The 16,589-nt window shown below is 33.6% G+C and overlaps 1 protein-coding gene and 1 pseudogene across 1 annotated transcript; both read left to right on the top strand.

Annotated features, from left to right (window-relative positions):
* Positions 1–3,731: 3,731 nt before the first annotated feature.
* Positions 3,732–4,616, top strand: LOC140969354 (LOB domain-containing protein 19-like). Its single transcript, XM_073430674.1, has 2 exons — positions 3,732–4,136; positions 4,236–4,616. Exons 1-2 carry the CDS (start codon positions 3,786–3,788, stop codon positions 4,536–4,538), a joined length of 654 nt encoding a protein of 217 aa, XP_073286775.1. The 5' UTR covers positions 3,732–3,785; the 3' UTR covers positions 4,539–4,616.
* Positions 4,617–8,907: 4,291 nt separating this feature from the next.
* LOC140969360 (65-kDa microtubule-associated protein 3-like) lies at positions 8,908–12,266 on the top strand (annotated as a pseudogene).
* Positions 12,267–16,589: the final 4,323 nt, after the last annotated feature.

Here is a 16,589-nt window from a genome sequence, read left to right as displayed (position 1 = left end):
GTTGAACTTTCGTAATATATTGCACGTCGGTTTCACACAAAATTTTCATATATTTATCAAATTTTTTAGTTGAAACAACATATCTATATTTTATTTTATTAAATTTACAATAATGTAAGTTATGAGTAAGATGTGCTAGTTGGTCAAAGTATCCAAAGCCTAAGAGACTTGCAGAAATAGACTGGAAACTGAGTACTGACCACTCTCCATTGATATCCGGCTAGTGGAGAAATTTGTGCAACGGCTTTAAATATATATGTGTGTGTATTTATATATGATGATGTACACTTGTCTTTTGTAATTTTAGTTTCTCTATTGCCAAATTTCATTATTAGTCCTTTGTAATTTTTTTTTACAAATTTTTTTTACATGACACTGATGTGATATCAATAAGATGCTTACATATATAGTGTCATATCAACACTCACAAAGAAAAGTTATTAAAATTGCCAAAAATTAGAATATACAAAATTAACCTTGAAATTTGTTAACATAGATTACCAAAATCATAAAGACAGAAACATAAAAATCAAAAATACAAAATTTCATATATATATATAAATTCAAAATTATATATTAGTTTTCTTCAAGGAAAAAAAAAATTGATTGGATATTTTGTGGGATGAAAGGAAACTTGACTGGATCCGTTAAATCAAAGTGGGCCTGAGTGGACAGCCCACGTGTGTGTGGATTTGTTTTTCAAACATCGATTTGTGTGCAGGAAGAGCAGCTGGGCTATGGATGCCTAACCCACTCCTCAGCATTAATTTCTCCATTGACCAATTTCATCGCAACACACTTAAATACAAAAAATGTAGGTTGATTCAATTAACTATATCCACAATTATTAGCAGAATTATATTTTGAAAGATTGATGCAAATTTCTTGCATAAAAAAAAGGTAGTTCCAATTGAATCCGTGTCAGATCCAATGGTTCAAACTGATTTTGAAGTCTTAAATAATCCAAGGAACCAAAAAATCATGAATATGGTAATTGGACAAAAAGAATTAGCATCATTGGCTAATCACATTCTATTAACCTCGGGAAAATAACTCGTACTTGTATCGGTTTAATATATCTTTATTCGTGAGACGGTTCAATTATGTTCATATTTATAATAAAAAGTAATATTTTTAAGATAAAATAATACTATTTTACGTGTAACTCAAATAGAATATTTGTCTCAAAAAATTAATTTATTATATCGTCTCAAAAAGCTCAGTGTTTGTAGTAAAAAGACATTTTAAACTTGACTGTTTTTTCAAAAAAGAAAAACTAAAAAAAATAAAAAGAAAAAAATACTCGGATAGCAACTAATAATTTTATTTATAAAGTTTCATTTGAAAAAATGTCTTGTTTAATAAATCAGCACCCGACTCGAAATTAGGATGATAATGTAACACTGTCACGCGCCTGTTTAAATATGTTTTTTTTTTAAATGAAATATGTTGATGTTGTCAATCAATTAATTCAAAGTATCAGAGCAATTGATTTTGTGTATGACAAGGTTGTTGCCTTCAATCAAATCGGATGGTTGGATGGAAAAAAAAAACGTGATCGAGTCGTTGATTGAAAATTAAAATGGCTTATTATATGTGATTTTATAATAATTTTGTAAATATTTACCAGATTTATGTTTAAAATAATATTTTTAACACAAAATATAATATATTTGAGTGGGATCTCATGTGAGACCGTCTCACGGATTTTAATCTGTGAGACGCGTCAACCCTACCCATATTCACAATAAAAAGTAATACTCTTAGCATAAAAAGTAATACTTTTTCATGGATGACCCAAATAAGAGATCCGTCTCACAAATACGACCTGTGAGACCGTCTCACACAAGTTTTTGCCAATATTATTTTTATGAATCTAGTCGAGTTGGATACTCATTTTATAAAATTGATTTGTGGGATTATTTCAGAAGATTTTTTGTATTTTGTTTAACATGTTTTAAAATAAAAATATAAACTAATTTGCCACTTCTTAAATTTAATTCTAGTCTAGTTGTAATAAATATATAATATATCTCTTATTATTCGATCGTATCCCGTTGGTGATTATTAATTAATGCATGCTAAAAGTTGAGAAAATATGTCGATGAGGTGCAAAATTCAACTTTTTTTTCAATTTTGTCTTTTGTTAAAAGAAAAATCAGGCTAGTTTTTAAAAAAAATTTTTTTTTTTGAATATAATATAAAAAGGATAAAAATTAATTACCCAAAAGGGGCAAAAAAATGAATAGAAGCCTAAAACTAGTTTACCTAAGGTTGGGAAAAGACTGATCCTCCTTTTCTCACTATGGGACTGATGGAAGTGACAAAAGGAAAAGAGAGAGCTAAAGATTTTTGCTGAAAAGATGGGATGTTTGTCCCACGTGTGACTCCCACGCTTCGTCGGTTGAATGAAAGAATTGACTCTGATTGTATCTATGTGTGTGCTTCACGCAACACTTACACTATTCAATCAAAACTCGATTATTTTTAGATTATTATTATTATTATTATTATTATTATTATTATTATTATTATTATCAAAGTTGCAATTTAATTACAAAATTCCTATTTGTATTTTAAGAAATAATAGCATGTGATATTCATATATCTCAATAAGTTTAAACCTTAATTCTGTTTGAAAAACCTAATTAAGTAAGTCATTAATATATAAATATCTAATATATCCTCGTGGATTGTGTGTTAAAAGAACGTAATAATGAATGATACTGTATTTTACGTAATGTGCCGCCACCTTTGGGCTTTAAGTTTTTTTTATATATATATTTTACAATTTAGATTGTTTCGCTAATAAATTTCACCAGATGAATTCGAGATCGATTTCTGAAAAAAGTTTTATTTTTTTATGTTAAATATATGACCTTTTATTATATGTATAACGTGGATCTATCCGTCTCCGTGAGACCTATTACATGTGACTTACTTTTTATTTTTACTAGCGAACAACGCACACGAGCACAAGATGTGTGTGTAAAATAATGACTTATACGTATATAAATCATGATAATTAATAGATCGAGTTGATTCATAAAATTTTGTTACATTTTTTAATTATTATTTAGATAAAGATAATGTAATTTATATTAAACATTTGATTTGTAAAGATAACATGTGAATTTTTAAATTTTTTAAATAGATTATATATTAAAGTTATGAATAAAGTATATGGAAATTATTAATTATCTAAATGAACCCGGTATTTTCACAAAGAGTATGTTTTTTATGAGATGATTTCACAAATCTTTATTCGTGAGGCGATTCAATCCTATCAATATTTATAATAAAAATATTATTTTTTTGATATAAAAATAATATTTTTACAAGTGATTCAAATAAAATATTTTTCAAACAAAATTGATTCGTAAAATCGTTTACAAAAATTTTTGTGTTTCATAAATACTTATTGAGATCATAAAATCAGATCACTAAAGACAAATACAATAAATGGGTAAACAATAAAATATAATTCTAAATAATAAATTATGAAGAGTGTACATTATATTTTATTATAAAATGAATTTTGGCTTGGATTTGAACTATTTACGCAGCTCGCCTGCTAACCCTCTCAAGTCTGTCTCTGTCAATTGACCCACCGCCAAATCAAGCGACCTCCATTATTTTATATATTCGCAAAAGTTATCAACTTCCCCGTCCTAAAATTGAAATATATTCAAATGAGAGATGCATATATACATGAAACCCTCTCTTTTGTACTCTGTGAAATGTGTTTTAGCACCCCATAAAGTAATTTGAGACAAACAAATCATATGTTATCACAACACAAAAGACAAATGAACATTTGTGGCGGCGGCGGCGGCGGCGGTGATCAAAGCACTGGAGGTGGTGCTGGCGGTGGGCCTTGCGGTGCTTGCAAGTTTCTGAGGAGGAAATGCTTGAAGGGTTGCATTTTTGCACCGTATTTTGACTCAGACCAAGGCACCGCCCACTTTGCTGCGGTTCACAGGGTGTTTGGTGCTAGCAACGCCTCGAAATTGCTGCTCAGAGTCCCGCCGCACCGCCGGTTTGATGCGGTGATCACGCTTTGTTATGAGGCGCTGGCTAGGGTTAAGGACCCTGTTTATGGCTGTGTTGGTCATATCTTCTCTCTTCAACAGCAGGTACATTCTACTTTGTCTATGTAGACATAGTTTCAGAAATTTTTGGAAGCTAGATATTAATGATAAGTTGTCACTAATTATTTTGTATATATAATGCAGGTGGTAAATTTACAGGCAGAGTTGGCATACATCCAAGCTCGTATATCAACCCTACAACGTTCGTCATTGCTGGTTCCTCTTCCACTTCCTAGTCTTTCGCCCTCCAACTTTCAATCCTCGTCGGAACTTGTTCAAACGTCACGGTTCAATATGTCTCAGCACGAAGAAATGTCGATGGAAATAGTTAGTTTCCACGATCAAGACGACTTCATCGACGAGGGTGACGATCTACATTTGCTTGCTCGAGAATATGTTGCGAGACACTTTCCAGGAGTTAGATTTAGGCCTCCATGTTCGAAATGAATTTTTAACTTTAAATTGCAGTAGAAAAGAATGCATTGCGCAGCTCTTTCCAGATGTTTGTCAAGCTACGTTTTGTGTGCATCTTGTACTCCTCTAATATATAATCTTAACCAAAAAAATTATTTTGGTTGTGATCGAGTTGCCTTAAGATTTAATTATCATAGCTGCACCCTGGCTGCATGTTGTCTAAAATTTTGACAAGAATTTATATTATGAATTAAATTTGAGATAAAGAAGAGTGTAGTTGAGTGTGAATAATTATAAAAGTTGATGTGATCCGTAAAACCAAAACCTACATATTTGAATCTAATCTAAAATAACTGACGTAATTAAATTTTAAAAACTATTATCGAAAAAGAGAACTAGTGTAAGGTGCAATAAAATTGATTTAAGTGTGTATATATAAAATATCTTAGTATATATGTTATTCATTAATTGTGTCCATTTCTTTCATTTTTTGTCAATCTAATAGATGTGTGTGTGTGTCTATATATATATATATATATATATATAGACAACTTGAGGTGGGCTAGTGTATAAACATTACATATATAATGTAATTATTATTAAAAAAACAAAGAGGTAGACAATTAATTTTGTATTTATTATGTTTCTATTAACTGATTCATTGCACGACATGTTTATTAGTATTCGATTTGAGCGGTAAAAAATTGAGCTGATCATAACCGAGCTTAGTGGTTTTTAATTTTCTTTTAATTGTCAATTGAAGTTTATAATTCGAGCTTTGATTGAATATCTGATTTTTTGGAGTGATGACCGTCACGCGATGACATATGGCGAAATATTTGTTATGGAAGACAAAGAAGGAAGCTCACGGCCGGAGGTTGCTTCTTGGGGATCATCATGCAGGACTATATATAATGAAAAGGATTTACCATGTGAGATCGTAAAAACGAGAGGTGTTTGAGGAAATGTTTGACAAAGTTTATAAGCTCTCACAAACAATATAAATTGTTTTAGCTAAATTTAGTCAAACACACTTTAAATCATACAATTTATAAGCTCGCAGAACAATTTATAAAATATAACAGTATATAAATTGTTTTAAATAAATTTATTTAAATAATCTATAAATCATAAGTCTTATTTGGTTCGGTTTTTACGATATATATTAGATATGTATAAATTTCTGGCAATTATTTTTTAATACCACGCTTGGTTCCTTGATCATGATTTGTGTATTATCTCTTATCCCTACATGAAATGATTTCTCGCTCGCTCAATAAATAATCACTCGTTATCTAAAATCCGATTCATCGTGAGACGATATGGCTTCTTTCTGGTATTCATGTTGGTATGGCTTATTTCCCGAATCCTTTTGACGGGATTCCCGTGCTGATTGTGGTCATCATTCTGGTAATTAGAGCTAATATTTTTTTATGAGAAAAATGAATTTTTCGAGCTAGTTTAAAACAGCTCGCTAATCGACTCTATTCGTTTACATGCCTACCTTTAACTTGTCTAATTTCAGGTTTTGGTCTACTAAGTTTCAAATTTTTTTAAGTATACTTTCAGTTTTTAGTAGTTTTAGTCTAATTGTTGTTGTGGTACATCATGATGTCATTAATTTTCAATATCATGTTAGCATTTTCATCAGCACTCCGATAAACTAAGATTGAAAGCCAAAAAAATTCAAAGTTAATGCACCAAAAATCTCAAGTTGAAAAACTTAATAAAGCAAAACCCATAACATGCAACAGTGAGTTTAAAGTGTACTCATTTTGATATATACGCGTGTAACAAAAATGGAAAATCATAATGTTGTGCATTTCTTGTTTTGTGATTTTGGTAACCTATATTATTAAATTTTAGCAGTTTTAGTTCGTTATTTCTTTTTCAATTTTAGTTTTTTTCCTCAATATGACAACGATGTAGTAACGACACGATGGTGATGTATGTAGTATCATTATCACATCTGTATTCTTAATTTTTTTTAAAAAAAATGAAAATATATTAGGAGCCTAATTTCTCAAAAAAAAAAATAAGTATTTACCATAACAAAAAACTCTAATTTCACATATAAAAAATAACTGAATGACCTATCTAACTTATATGGATCAATATTTGGTTTGATACCATCTTAACTTTTCCACACGTATATTCATTCTCAGACACATATTAGTAGTATCTAATTCGAGTGAATTTTATTTAAAACAAGATAATAAATAAATAAATAAATAAACAAGGAAGACCGAATAGGGAAGAAAAATCTTTTTAGAATTTCAAAAAAAGGAACCCCGAGAGAATAATTTCTTAATCAATGCCCAGCCGGTATGATCAAATTATGCGTTACGCCAACTTTTCCTTTTTATTTATGGTTCTTGAACCGTTTCGATCTTTCTACAAAAGTTCCACACTAGAAAAACCGCATCATTTTTATCCTCCAGCGACAGTGATCAAATTAAAACTCTTGAAGTTGAGGTTCGGTTTATAAAATAATCTCTGCTGAAGAAAAGGATGATCATGAAATGGCATTGTGTGTTTTTTTCTTTTTTTGGTTTGCCCTTTAACTGAGTAAGTATAAAAAGTTCCCGGTTGGTCGAGTCTTTGCGTTGTTTACGCGTTTCATTATTGCTTTTCTGAAACAAGGGGTGAGTATGTATTACCTTGGTGCTATGCTTGAACTTGAAGGCGATTGATACGAGTTTGTCTGCGAGCACGAGTAAATATTTGCATGGTGTTCAAAAATTCTTAAATGAAAAAGAAATAATTTTTTCTCGCCGATTACTTGATTCTTTGAGATTGCCAGAAATCGCCTGTCTTGTTTAAAAGTTGGTATTTGAATGAAGATTGGTCTCTGGTGCTACTCTGTTTCTTTTATCTCGTATGATTGGCCGATTTCATAAGGGCTATTTTTCTTTTTTCCTTTTGATTTTGTGTAGATCAGTTGAGTTTCATATGTCTGGAAGTGTATTTCTACAGCTGAGCATTCTCTGTTGGGTGTGGTTGAGGATTTTGGTTATTTCTTACTCTCGTTACTATTATAGTACCTATCTTTGGTACGTTGATATGTTAAAAAACAACTCTTATTTTTAATTAATTTATTATTTATTTTATGTGAATCTTAATCCACACAAAACTTAAAAGATCGATAAAACCGTTGCCCAATCTTTAATTGGTTGACAAAATATTTTTAACTAATTAATAAAATAATGCGCATGCCAGCACTACTAGTAGTTCTGAATGAGTTTGATGAATTGGTTTGGTATAATAGAATGGATATTCTGTTATTTATTTCTCACCTTCATGTCACAAAGTTTAACTCGAAGTGACAGGAGAAAATTTACCACTACCGTGTTTGCCTTTTAAATGTGAACCGGTTGGATTGGTACTTGAATTTATATATTTCTAAGTTGATGGTGTGGCTTGATTGATCTTTATGTGATTCAAACTTATTCATTTCAACTATAGAAGTCAGTTGATCTACTGCTTAGTAGTAATATTTGGCCATCTTTCTAGTACTTTAGTGTTTTTGGTGTTTTTGGTTCAAAACTTCATGAAAATTATGGGTCACATTTGTACGTACGCACGTTGACACCCCAATATACTCATGGTGCTTTTTTTGTGTGTACTACTTCTGGTGCAGTTGTCCTTGCCGACTCAGAGGCACAAGTTGTAGACATTTGTGCTACATTGGGAGAGCGACCAGTTCATATATCGAAGGTAAGGAAAAGAGTTCTAGGAGTTCTGGGAATCGTAAACGGTACCACGTTAGCACAGTATGTGATAGATAACTTTGTGTGAATCATAAAATGCTACCATCTTTGACTGGGTGCATGGTATGAAGATATTTGAATTATAAATGATACAAAGTTTTCTGTTTTAACCAGAGTTCTGGGAGTTTGATAAAAAAAGCTTCAGGACATAATGCCTCAACTGAAGATATTAAAAAGAAAAGAAACGAGAGGAAGGGTCAATTTGCAGAGGTTTTGAATGTTGGGAATTACAACTAAACGATACCGATGATAATAGTGTCCAAAAATGTGGAATAAAATAACCAACAAAAACACAAAGATTTACGTGGTTCACCCAATATAGGCTACGTCCACGGAGCACTGCAACTTTTATAACTGGAAGAAATATTACAACAAGTGTATATACCAATACATTCAATATTTCTCACACTTCCAACCCGAGTATAGCGAGAAAATAATTTCTCTAACTCACACAAGTGAATTCCCGCACTCAAGAAAAAATACACTATTTTTTTCTATGCACTCGTTTTTTATCAAAGCTGAAAAACTTTTGATTTTGATATACAATAACTGAAAAAATTGAGCTCTATTTATAACTGCTTTATAATTTTTTCGAACTGAGATAGTGAGAAAACACCTTTTTATTTTATTTAATGATTGGACCCCTATTGAAACGAATAAATATCATCTCTAAGGAGCTTTCTGGATCCGTGGAGAATAAAGTGATCATTGATGAGGGTGATTTATCACTGAAAAGCTTAGATGATTTACAAAATCAGTTATGTTTGTTGCAGAAAGAGAAGGTCCGTTTCTTGCATTTGTTCACTTCTGTTTATTTCGTTTATATTGACATAAATTTTACAAAAAAAGTAAATATGGTAATACTATGGATATGCCAGAACTATGCTATTTCCAAAATTATACGAAATATTTTGGGTTTTAATTTGAAAAACAAAGATTTTCTTTTGGTTAATCAAGCAGCGTAAACAAAAATTGAAGGCTTGGTATGTGTGTGTTAATAAATGCAAGTTTCTTCTTGTTTGATAGTTCTTTAGTTACTACCATATTTGGGCATGATTTTTTTCTATATGCAGAGTGAACGCCTAAAACATTTGCTTGGCCAATTGAATGTTCTCAACTCTCTTTGCTTGGTGCTTGGGATGGACTACAAATTAACAATTCGAGATATTCATCCAACTTTGGAGGATTCATGTGACATGAAAAGCATAAGTGTTAATGCGGTCGAGAGATTGTCTGCTACAATTCACAGGCTCAAGGATGCCAAGTTGCAGCGCATGCAAAAGGTGTACCATTTCCTAGTGAACTATCTTATCTACTTTTTCTTATTTCAACTCCTTTTCAGTTTCAAACTCTTGCGATGACCATGGTAGAGCTGTGGAATCTTATGGATACACCACTCGAGGAGCAACAAAGATTCCAAAATTTGACGCTTACTACTGCTGCCTCAGAAGATGAAGTAACAGAACACTATCTTTGGAGTTCATCTACAATGTATTTTGCCGCTTTTTCTGCTTAAATAAGTGCTCCATCAATGGCATATGGCAATTATATAGTACATATGCAATAATTCTTGTGTTCAGGCTGAGGTAGAAGTAACAAGATTAGAAGAAATGAAATTAAGTAAAATGAAAGAGGTCCTTTCCAAAAAGAGGGAGGTTTTAGAGGAAATATGTAGAGGAGCGCACATGGCTGTTGAAGCACAATACCCAACAGATCTTTAAGTGGAAGCTATAGAGTCAGGTGCTGCTTCTGCTCTTTTTTTAAATAGGAAATGGACGCGTGTTTTTGTCTGGATAGGGACTTGTTCTGGACAGTGGTGGAGCAGTCTTCCCTCTCCCCATGGTCCCATCCCAACTGATAAAAATTAAATCGTGTCGTTTTTCAAATTTTGAGCTCCCATTTCTGCCTCATCTCGCTTCGAGATTCCTAGGTCTGCCATGTTTACAGTGACCTGGTACCGTCGCAAAATATTACTAGGAAGTAACTGTCCGAATTATTACCATCTTGCAGAGGCAATCAATACATCATATCTTTCAGAACAGCTGGAGGTTTAGATTTCTAAGGCCAAAGAGGAAGCTTTCAGTAGAAAAGAGATCCTCGAAAAGGTTAAAAAAGGTTGGCTTCTTGTGATGACGAATGCTGGCTGGAGGAATATAATAGGGTCGGTTATAACATATCTTTTATGTCTGAGTGTTGGTTCATTACCTACATTATTTGTATTTTTTTTCATTTCAATTGTATTTCATACATAGGATGAAAATCGATATAACGCTGGAAGAGGTACACATCTCGTGCTAAAGCGTGCTGAAAAAGCTCCTACACTTGTCAATAAAATTTCAGGTACATGGTTTATTTTCAAGCTTAGCAATTAATGTAGGGAAAAATGTGTTTAATTGAAGGTTCTATGATAGAACAGGTGCTGACAAATTATGTTCAATGCTGCTTATATGCCAGCCTCAAGTTATAAATGATGTTTCGATGGTTCAAATATTGAAAAATTTTCAGTAGTTTTTTCGTAATTTTTTTAACCATGCTATCTTAAGGAATGATGGAGACGCTGAAATCAAATGCAAAAGCCTGGGAGATGGAAAGAGTAATTGAGTTCTTATATGATGGAGTAAGCGCCAGTGTCTCGTATGATGGAAAGACGAACCGAGTTTTGGCATTGTATTATGCTGTAGTCAATAGTTCATTGTTATTTATTTTGTTTAGGTTGGCCTTATGTCCATGATTGAACCGTACTGTGACATAAAGCACTTGAAAGAACAAGAGCGTCAAAGGCAGAGGGTATATGCTTAACATATGACATCAATGCCATGTGCTAAAATATGAAATTGCCTACTTATTTTTGTTACATTAGGATCAAAAGAAACTTCAGGGACAATTGATAACAGAGCAAGAAGCGATTTTTGGGTCAAAACAGAGTCCATCAAAAAGTGTGAACAAGAATTCTAGAACATCAACTGGAGGTGCGGCTGGTAAGAGATTTTTCTTGGGAGGGTCCATGTTGCAAAATATGTTGTGGAGAAAGTTGGTTCTCATTCTTTGTCAAAGAATAACAATGCGAAGCAGCAGGGTTCCAGAAGCCATCACCACAGTGGTCTTATGGTTCATTCTACTGGTAAAAACATCATTAAACTTTTTTGTTTGTAACGCTTTATATCTTATACATTTATAGTTGGAAGGATACTGAGCAGCCATGGTTACTCCTGTCATTCTATATGGCTGCTTATGTAGTATATCGACAGAAATATGGCTTGGATTGCTGTACAATTCAAACCATATGAGCTGCATCTTAACCATTTGCTCATTATTATGCTCTCATACCACAGCTCACTTGCATCCAATTTAAGTTTGAAACTGTTTATAAATCATCTGCCATGAATTATTGTCACAGGCAAGAAAAACATGTCCAGTGGCCCTGTAAAACAGCAATCCAGCATTGCAACCAACATGCAACACATACAAACGTCGCCTCTGAGGAAGCCCCTCTCTCCCCTCTCATCATTTTCATCGAACATTTCTTCTTTCAATTTTCAGGATCAAAATCTGAAAAGTATGGAGTTCCAGGACGCATAATGTTTGCAAAACTCTGGTGGAAACCCCAAAAAAGATCCTCTCTTCTATGAAAGAAAACCAAACTCCAAAGACAATGCCAATTCCAGTGCCAACAACTCCTCCAACGGTGTCTACCGCAATGCAAACCACTATGACCCCTTTTAGCCCACCTGTCAGCGGTACTGAAGAAGTTGGTTATTCGTATGAGTGAAACGAGCTGGATTTATTGTCCCTGAATCACATTTTAGCATTAACCATCAGTAAGGTTTATGTGCATAGTTATTCAAATTTCCTATTTGATTCACCTTTGTCTTATTCCGCTGATTCCCTTTGGTTTATGGCTCTACTGTTTCATGTGTACAACACAAATCTTGAGAACTTCTCTATTGTATTTTTGGATTTGATACGCTAATTTGATCATTAGGTTAGGATTGTCTAGTTAGTCAATAGAATTCTTTAGACATTTGTTGGTATATCAAGATTATCTTTTCAATCCACGGTGTTCAGTTTTTTTGTTTATCGTGTGTTCTAAAGTTTTTTTGTCAGAAAAATTTCATCATGATGACGCCATTTCATGATTAAATCAGTTTATATAAACACGTTGCTTGGGAATTTTTTCAATAAAACAATTTTATTTTGTAGAAACGAGAAGTTATATTCAGCAATTTCAATTGGAATAATAACATCAACCTTTATTTCCATAAGAAAATAATACCGCGAATGGTCCATAAATTTAAAATTCCCCCTCGGCTCTTCTCAATTCTCGTGCTGACCCTCCTCCAGGTTTGGCAAGGATTATTTATTGTGATGTCATGGATGAATCGATAAAATAGTAAAAGATATGAAGAGAATTAGATAAGGATTATGATATGGTAATGATATATTATAGTTTGATAATTTATGTTATTTGTTTAAAAAAAACTCATATGGAACCGTCTCACAGTTCAATTTTGTGATACGAATTTTTACCCGACTCAACTCAATAAAAAATATTATTTTTATATAAAAATATTATTTTTCACGGAAAATATTGTTCGAAGTGACTCGTTTCACAATAAAATTTGACCGTTCATTTCTTTATACATGGGCGTTTTTCACCCTATTGGTTGTAGTGTTAGCTTGTATATGTGAGAAATTAACAATAAAAAAACTAGATTTCAAATAAATTCAAATCTTTCATTTTTCTGCGGGTATAGCCTACCAGCGTTGTACCCTTTTGCGAGCAAGTCAGCCTCTATTTATTAAACCCTTTCTAGAGTCACCTGCTAATCCTAAAATCCCTGGTGCGTAAGCAAGCTACGGATTACGGACTAGATGGAATAGACTTGGATGCCCTCTCCGTCCTTTCATCTTCGGCATCTCTCTTATGATACTTTACCGCTGCTTTAGAGACTAACGGAATAGAATAAGATAAGACTGGTAGGAAGACTTCCAGGGCCTTGCTTGTCGTTGAGGTGTTGGAAGCTTCGATTGAATTAATTTTAAGTAAAATATATGCTCTTGGCATTTTTAACTTGACAAAGGCACAAAGATGCTCGAGGAAAACATTAGAAATTTAGTCGAGAATCAATATTTTGTTCAAACAGTGAACATGGTTTAAGTTCAAATATTCGTTTAGGCCGTCAATTAATTAAATTAAATACAAAAAAAATATGTACGTATATATTTATTGAATATTAGAGAAACAAGGAGTTCATAATAAATACTCGATATGCTAAACTTAATTAAACGTAAGAGAGAGAGTTTGTATAATTTCGTAGTACTTGTGACGTCAGCTATGACGATATAATGCTAGAGACAACTTCTTGATCATAACGACTACAAGAAGCTCAAAGGAGTCTCATATTCACAACACTTTGGAGGAAGCCTAGATGAATATAGTCAAAGGAGCTAAAGTGGCATTTCTCATTATCTTTTACTTCAAAATCATGAATTTGTTCATCTTCTTCATTAACTTTTTATGCCCAAATCAACCTCAAAATTTCACAAAACCAAATCCTACTGCCATTAAAGAACATCCCGATTCATCCTCGCCACTCGATGAACTTTCGAGTTTCATAATCTCTGAAATCTCATCACTCCCATTTTTTTATCCATCCCCAAAGTTAAATCTTGATAACATGGTTCCTACAACCTCAACACTATCCGATCGTCATGTGGATGAAAACATATCGATCCACGGAAGTAGCGTATTCGACGAAAGGGGCGATGAACGTATCCCTCCGTTACTACTCTTGGACTACAAGAATATATATGGTTTCAGAAGATGAAGCCGCGAGAATTCAGCAAGAAAAATATCCGGTGGGAAACGAGCTTATAGTCTCCTTCGCCACTCTACATGACGCGATATTCAAAATTCTATAACTATTTATGATCATGGTTGCATAAATGGTGCAGAAACAGATGAATATTCAAATTATGATACATGTCTATGTGGATATGAAGGGGATAGTGAAGATAATGGACATTCTAAACATGATGGTTTAAATAAGATAATTGAAGAATTTATTGCTGCAAACAAAAGGATCTGGAGAGAGGATTTGATCCAAGAAAAATCCCTATACTTGTAGGGCTGCCAAGATAATGTAATTGCATAAGATATATTGTATAGTTTTTTTGTCCTTTGTTTTTCTAATTTCTTGTATAGTTTTAGAATGTATCCTTCTGTTGTAAGATATTTGTCCAAGATTTCCGTATTGTTCTTGTGGTGTGGTTTAGGCTTTACCATCAGTAAGGCCCGATGGGCTGGTTTATTCTGTTGGGAGACTTATCGCTTGTTATTGGATCAAGTATGAATGGGGGCCTGGAATATAAAGTAGCCCATTACATTGAAGAAAGGAGATCGTCTTCTTAACTGAAATCATTGAGGTGGTTGCTGGTTGTTCAATAAGAAAAACAACTGAAGCTGTGAGAAGAATGCGATCTGTGTTTTGAAGAGTACTTTTCTCTCTTCTGGTTATTCTTTCTTTTATGTAATCTCAATAAAAGTGATAAGGAAGAAACACGAGTGAATCACTGTAAACTTCTTGGTCTCAGTTGTGTTTAGTGAATTGATCCTTGATCGAGTGGACGTAGGACTGATTTATGGTCCGAACCACTATAAATTCTTCTTCATATTTTCTCATTATCGCTTGACAAGTTGCGGGAATAATCGGGTTCTTTATTGATCGAATGCAACAAACTGGTATCAGAGCCAGGTTGATCAAAAATGGGTTCCACAAGGTTTGATATCGAAAAATTCACAGGTAAAAATGATTTCGGGTTATGGCTGTTGAAGATGAGAGCTCTGCTCGTTCAACAAGGAATTGAAGACGCACTTCTTGGAGAAGAAAAATTACCTCATACGCTTAAAGATTCCGAGAAGAAAGACATGTTGTCCAAAGCTCACAGTGCTCTGATTCTTAGTCTCAGTGACCGGGTCTTGCGTGAAGTTTCAAAGGAGCGAACTGCTGCTGCAATTTGGGCCAAACTGGAATTGTTGTATATGACAAAGTCACTGGCAAACAGGCTCTTCTTGAAACAGAAGTTGTATACCTTCAAGATGCATTCCTCAAGATCAATAGAAGATCATGTAGATATTTTAACAAGATCATTCTCGACCTGGAGAATATTGATATAAAGATAGATGATGAAGATCAAGCCTTGTTGTTGTTACGGTCTCTACCAGATCATTATGAAAATCTAAGAGACACCATGATATATGGTAGAGAATCTCTTACGGTGGAGGAAGTACACTCAGCCCTGATGTCAAAAGAAATGAATAAAAGGACTGATGCCTTCAATGAGGGACAAACCGAAGGGTTGTTTGTGAGAGGCCGGAATTTAAACGAAGAAGCACCACTCGATCAAGATCGAGGAATAAGTTCAAAAAGAAGTGTTTCTTTTGTCACAAAGAGGAACACTTTAAAAGAGACTGCCCTGAATTGAACAAGAGATACAAGGACAAAGAGACTGATACAGGGGATGTGGCTGCAGTTCAAGATGGATATGAAAGTGCAGATGTACTCCTAGTTACCACCAACAGAACTGAAAATGAATGGATTCTGGACTCCGGGTGCTCTTTTCACATGAGCCCACACAAAGAATGGTTTTATGATTTTACCAGAATAGATGGTGGTCAGGTCCTCATGGGAAATAATGTGTCATGTAAGATAGAAGGAATAGGATCCATAAAACTCAAGGTTGCTGACGGATCCATTAAAATTCTCTCCGAAGTCAGATACATTCCTGGTCTTAAAATAAACCTGATTTCTCTTGGAACTTTGGACAAACTTGGCTACTGCTTTAAGGCAAAAGACGGAGTTCTCAAAGTAACCAAAGGTGCTCTGGTCATCATGAGGGGATGTATAACAAATGGCTTGTATATGCTTGTAGGAAAAACCTGTATGGATAACATGGCCCTCACGGCTATGGATACAAGCAAAAAAATAAAGCTTTGGCACCTAAGGTTGGGTCATGTGAGTGAACGAGGGCTCCATGAATTAGGAAAGCAAGGAGTGTTGGGAAAAGACAAACTTGGTAACCTGGATTTCTGTGAACATTGTGTCTTTGGGAAGCAAACCAGAGTTAAGTTTTCTAAGGCTGTACATAGGACAAAAGCTACCTTAGATTACATACATTCTGATGTTTGGGGGCCTTCCAAAACTCTTACACATGGAGGTGCCAAGTACTTCATCACATTTATTGATGACTTCTCAAGGAGAGTATGGCTTTACACCTTGAAGCAGAAGAATGAGGCAATACAGAAGTTCATTGA

This window comes from Primulina huaijiensis, unplaced genomic scaffold, assembly GCF_012295235.1.
Source record: "Primulina huaijiensis isolate GDHJ02 unplaced genomic scaffold, ASM1229523v2 scaffold41117, whole genome shotgun sequence".
In the NCBI taxonomy this organism is placed as follows: Eukaryota; Viridiplantae; Streptophyta; class Magnoliopsida; order Lamiales; family Gesneriaceae; genus Primulina; species Primulina huaijiensis.
The sequence above is the reverse complement of the archived record's forward strand: the minus strand, read 5'-3'. Positions and strand labels throughout refer to the sequence as shown.

Excerpts from the sequence above, each read along its gene's own strand:
- LOC140969354 (XM_073430674.1), top strand. The coding sequence starts at position 3,786 with ATGTTATCACAACACAAAAGACAAATGAACATTTGTGGCGGCGGCGGC. Across the intron at positions 4,137-4,235 it reads TCTTCTCTCTTCAACAGCAG|GTGGTAAATTTACAGGCAGA; the intron begins GTACATTCTACT and ends TATATAATGCAG.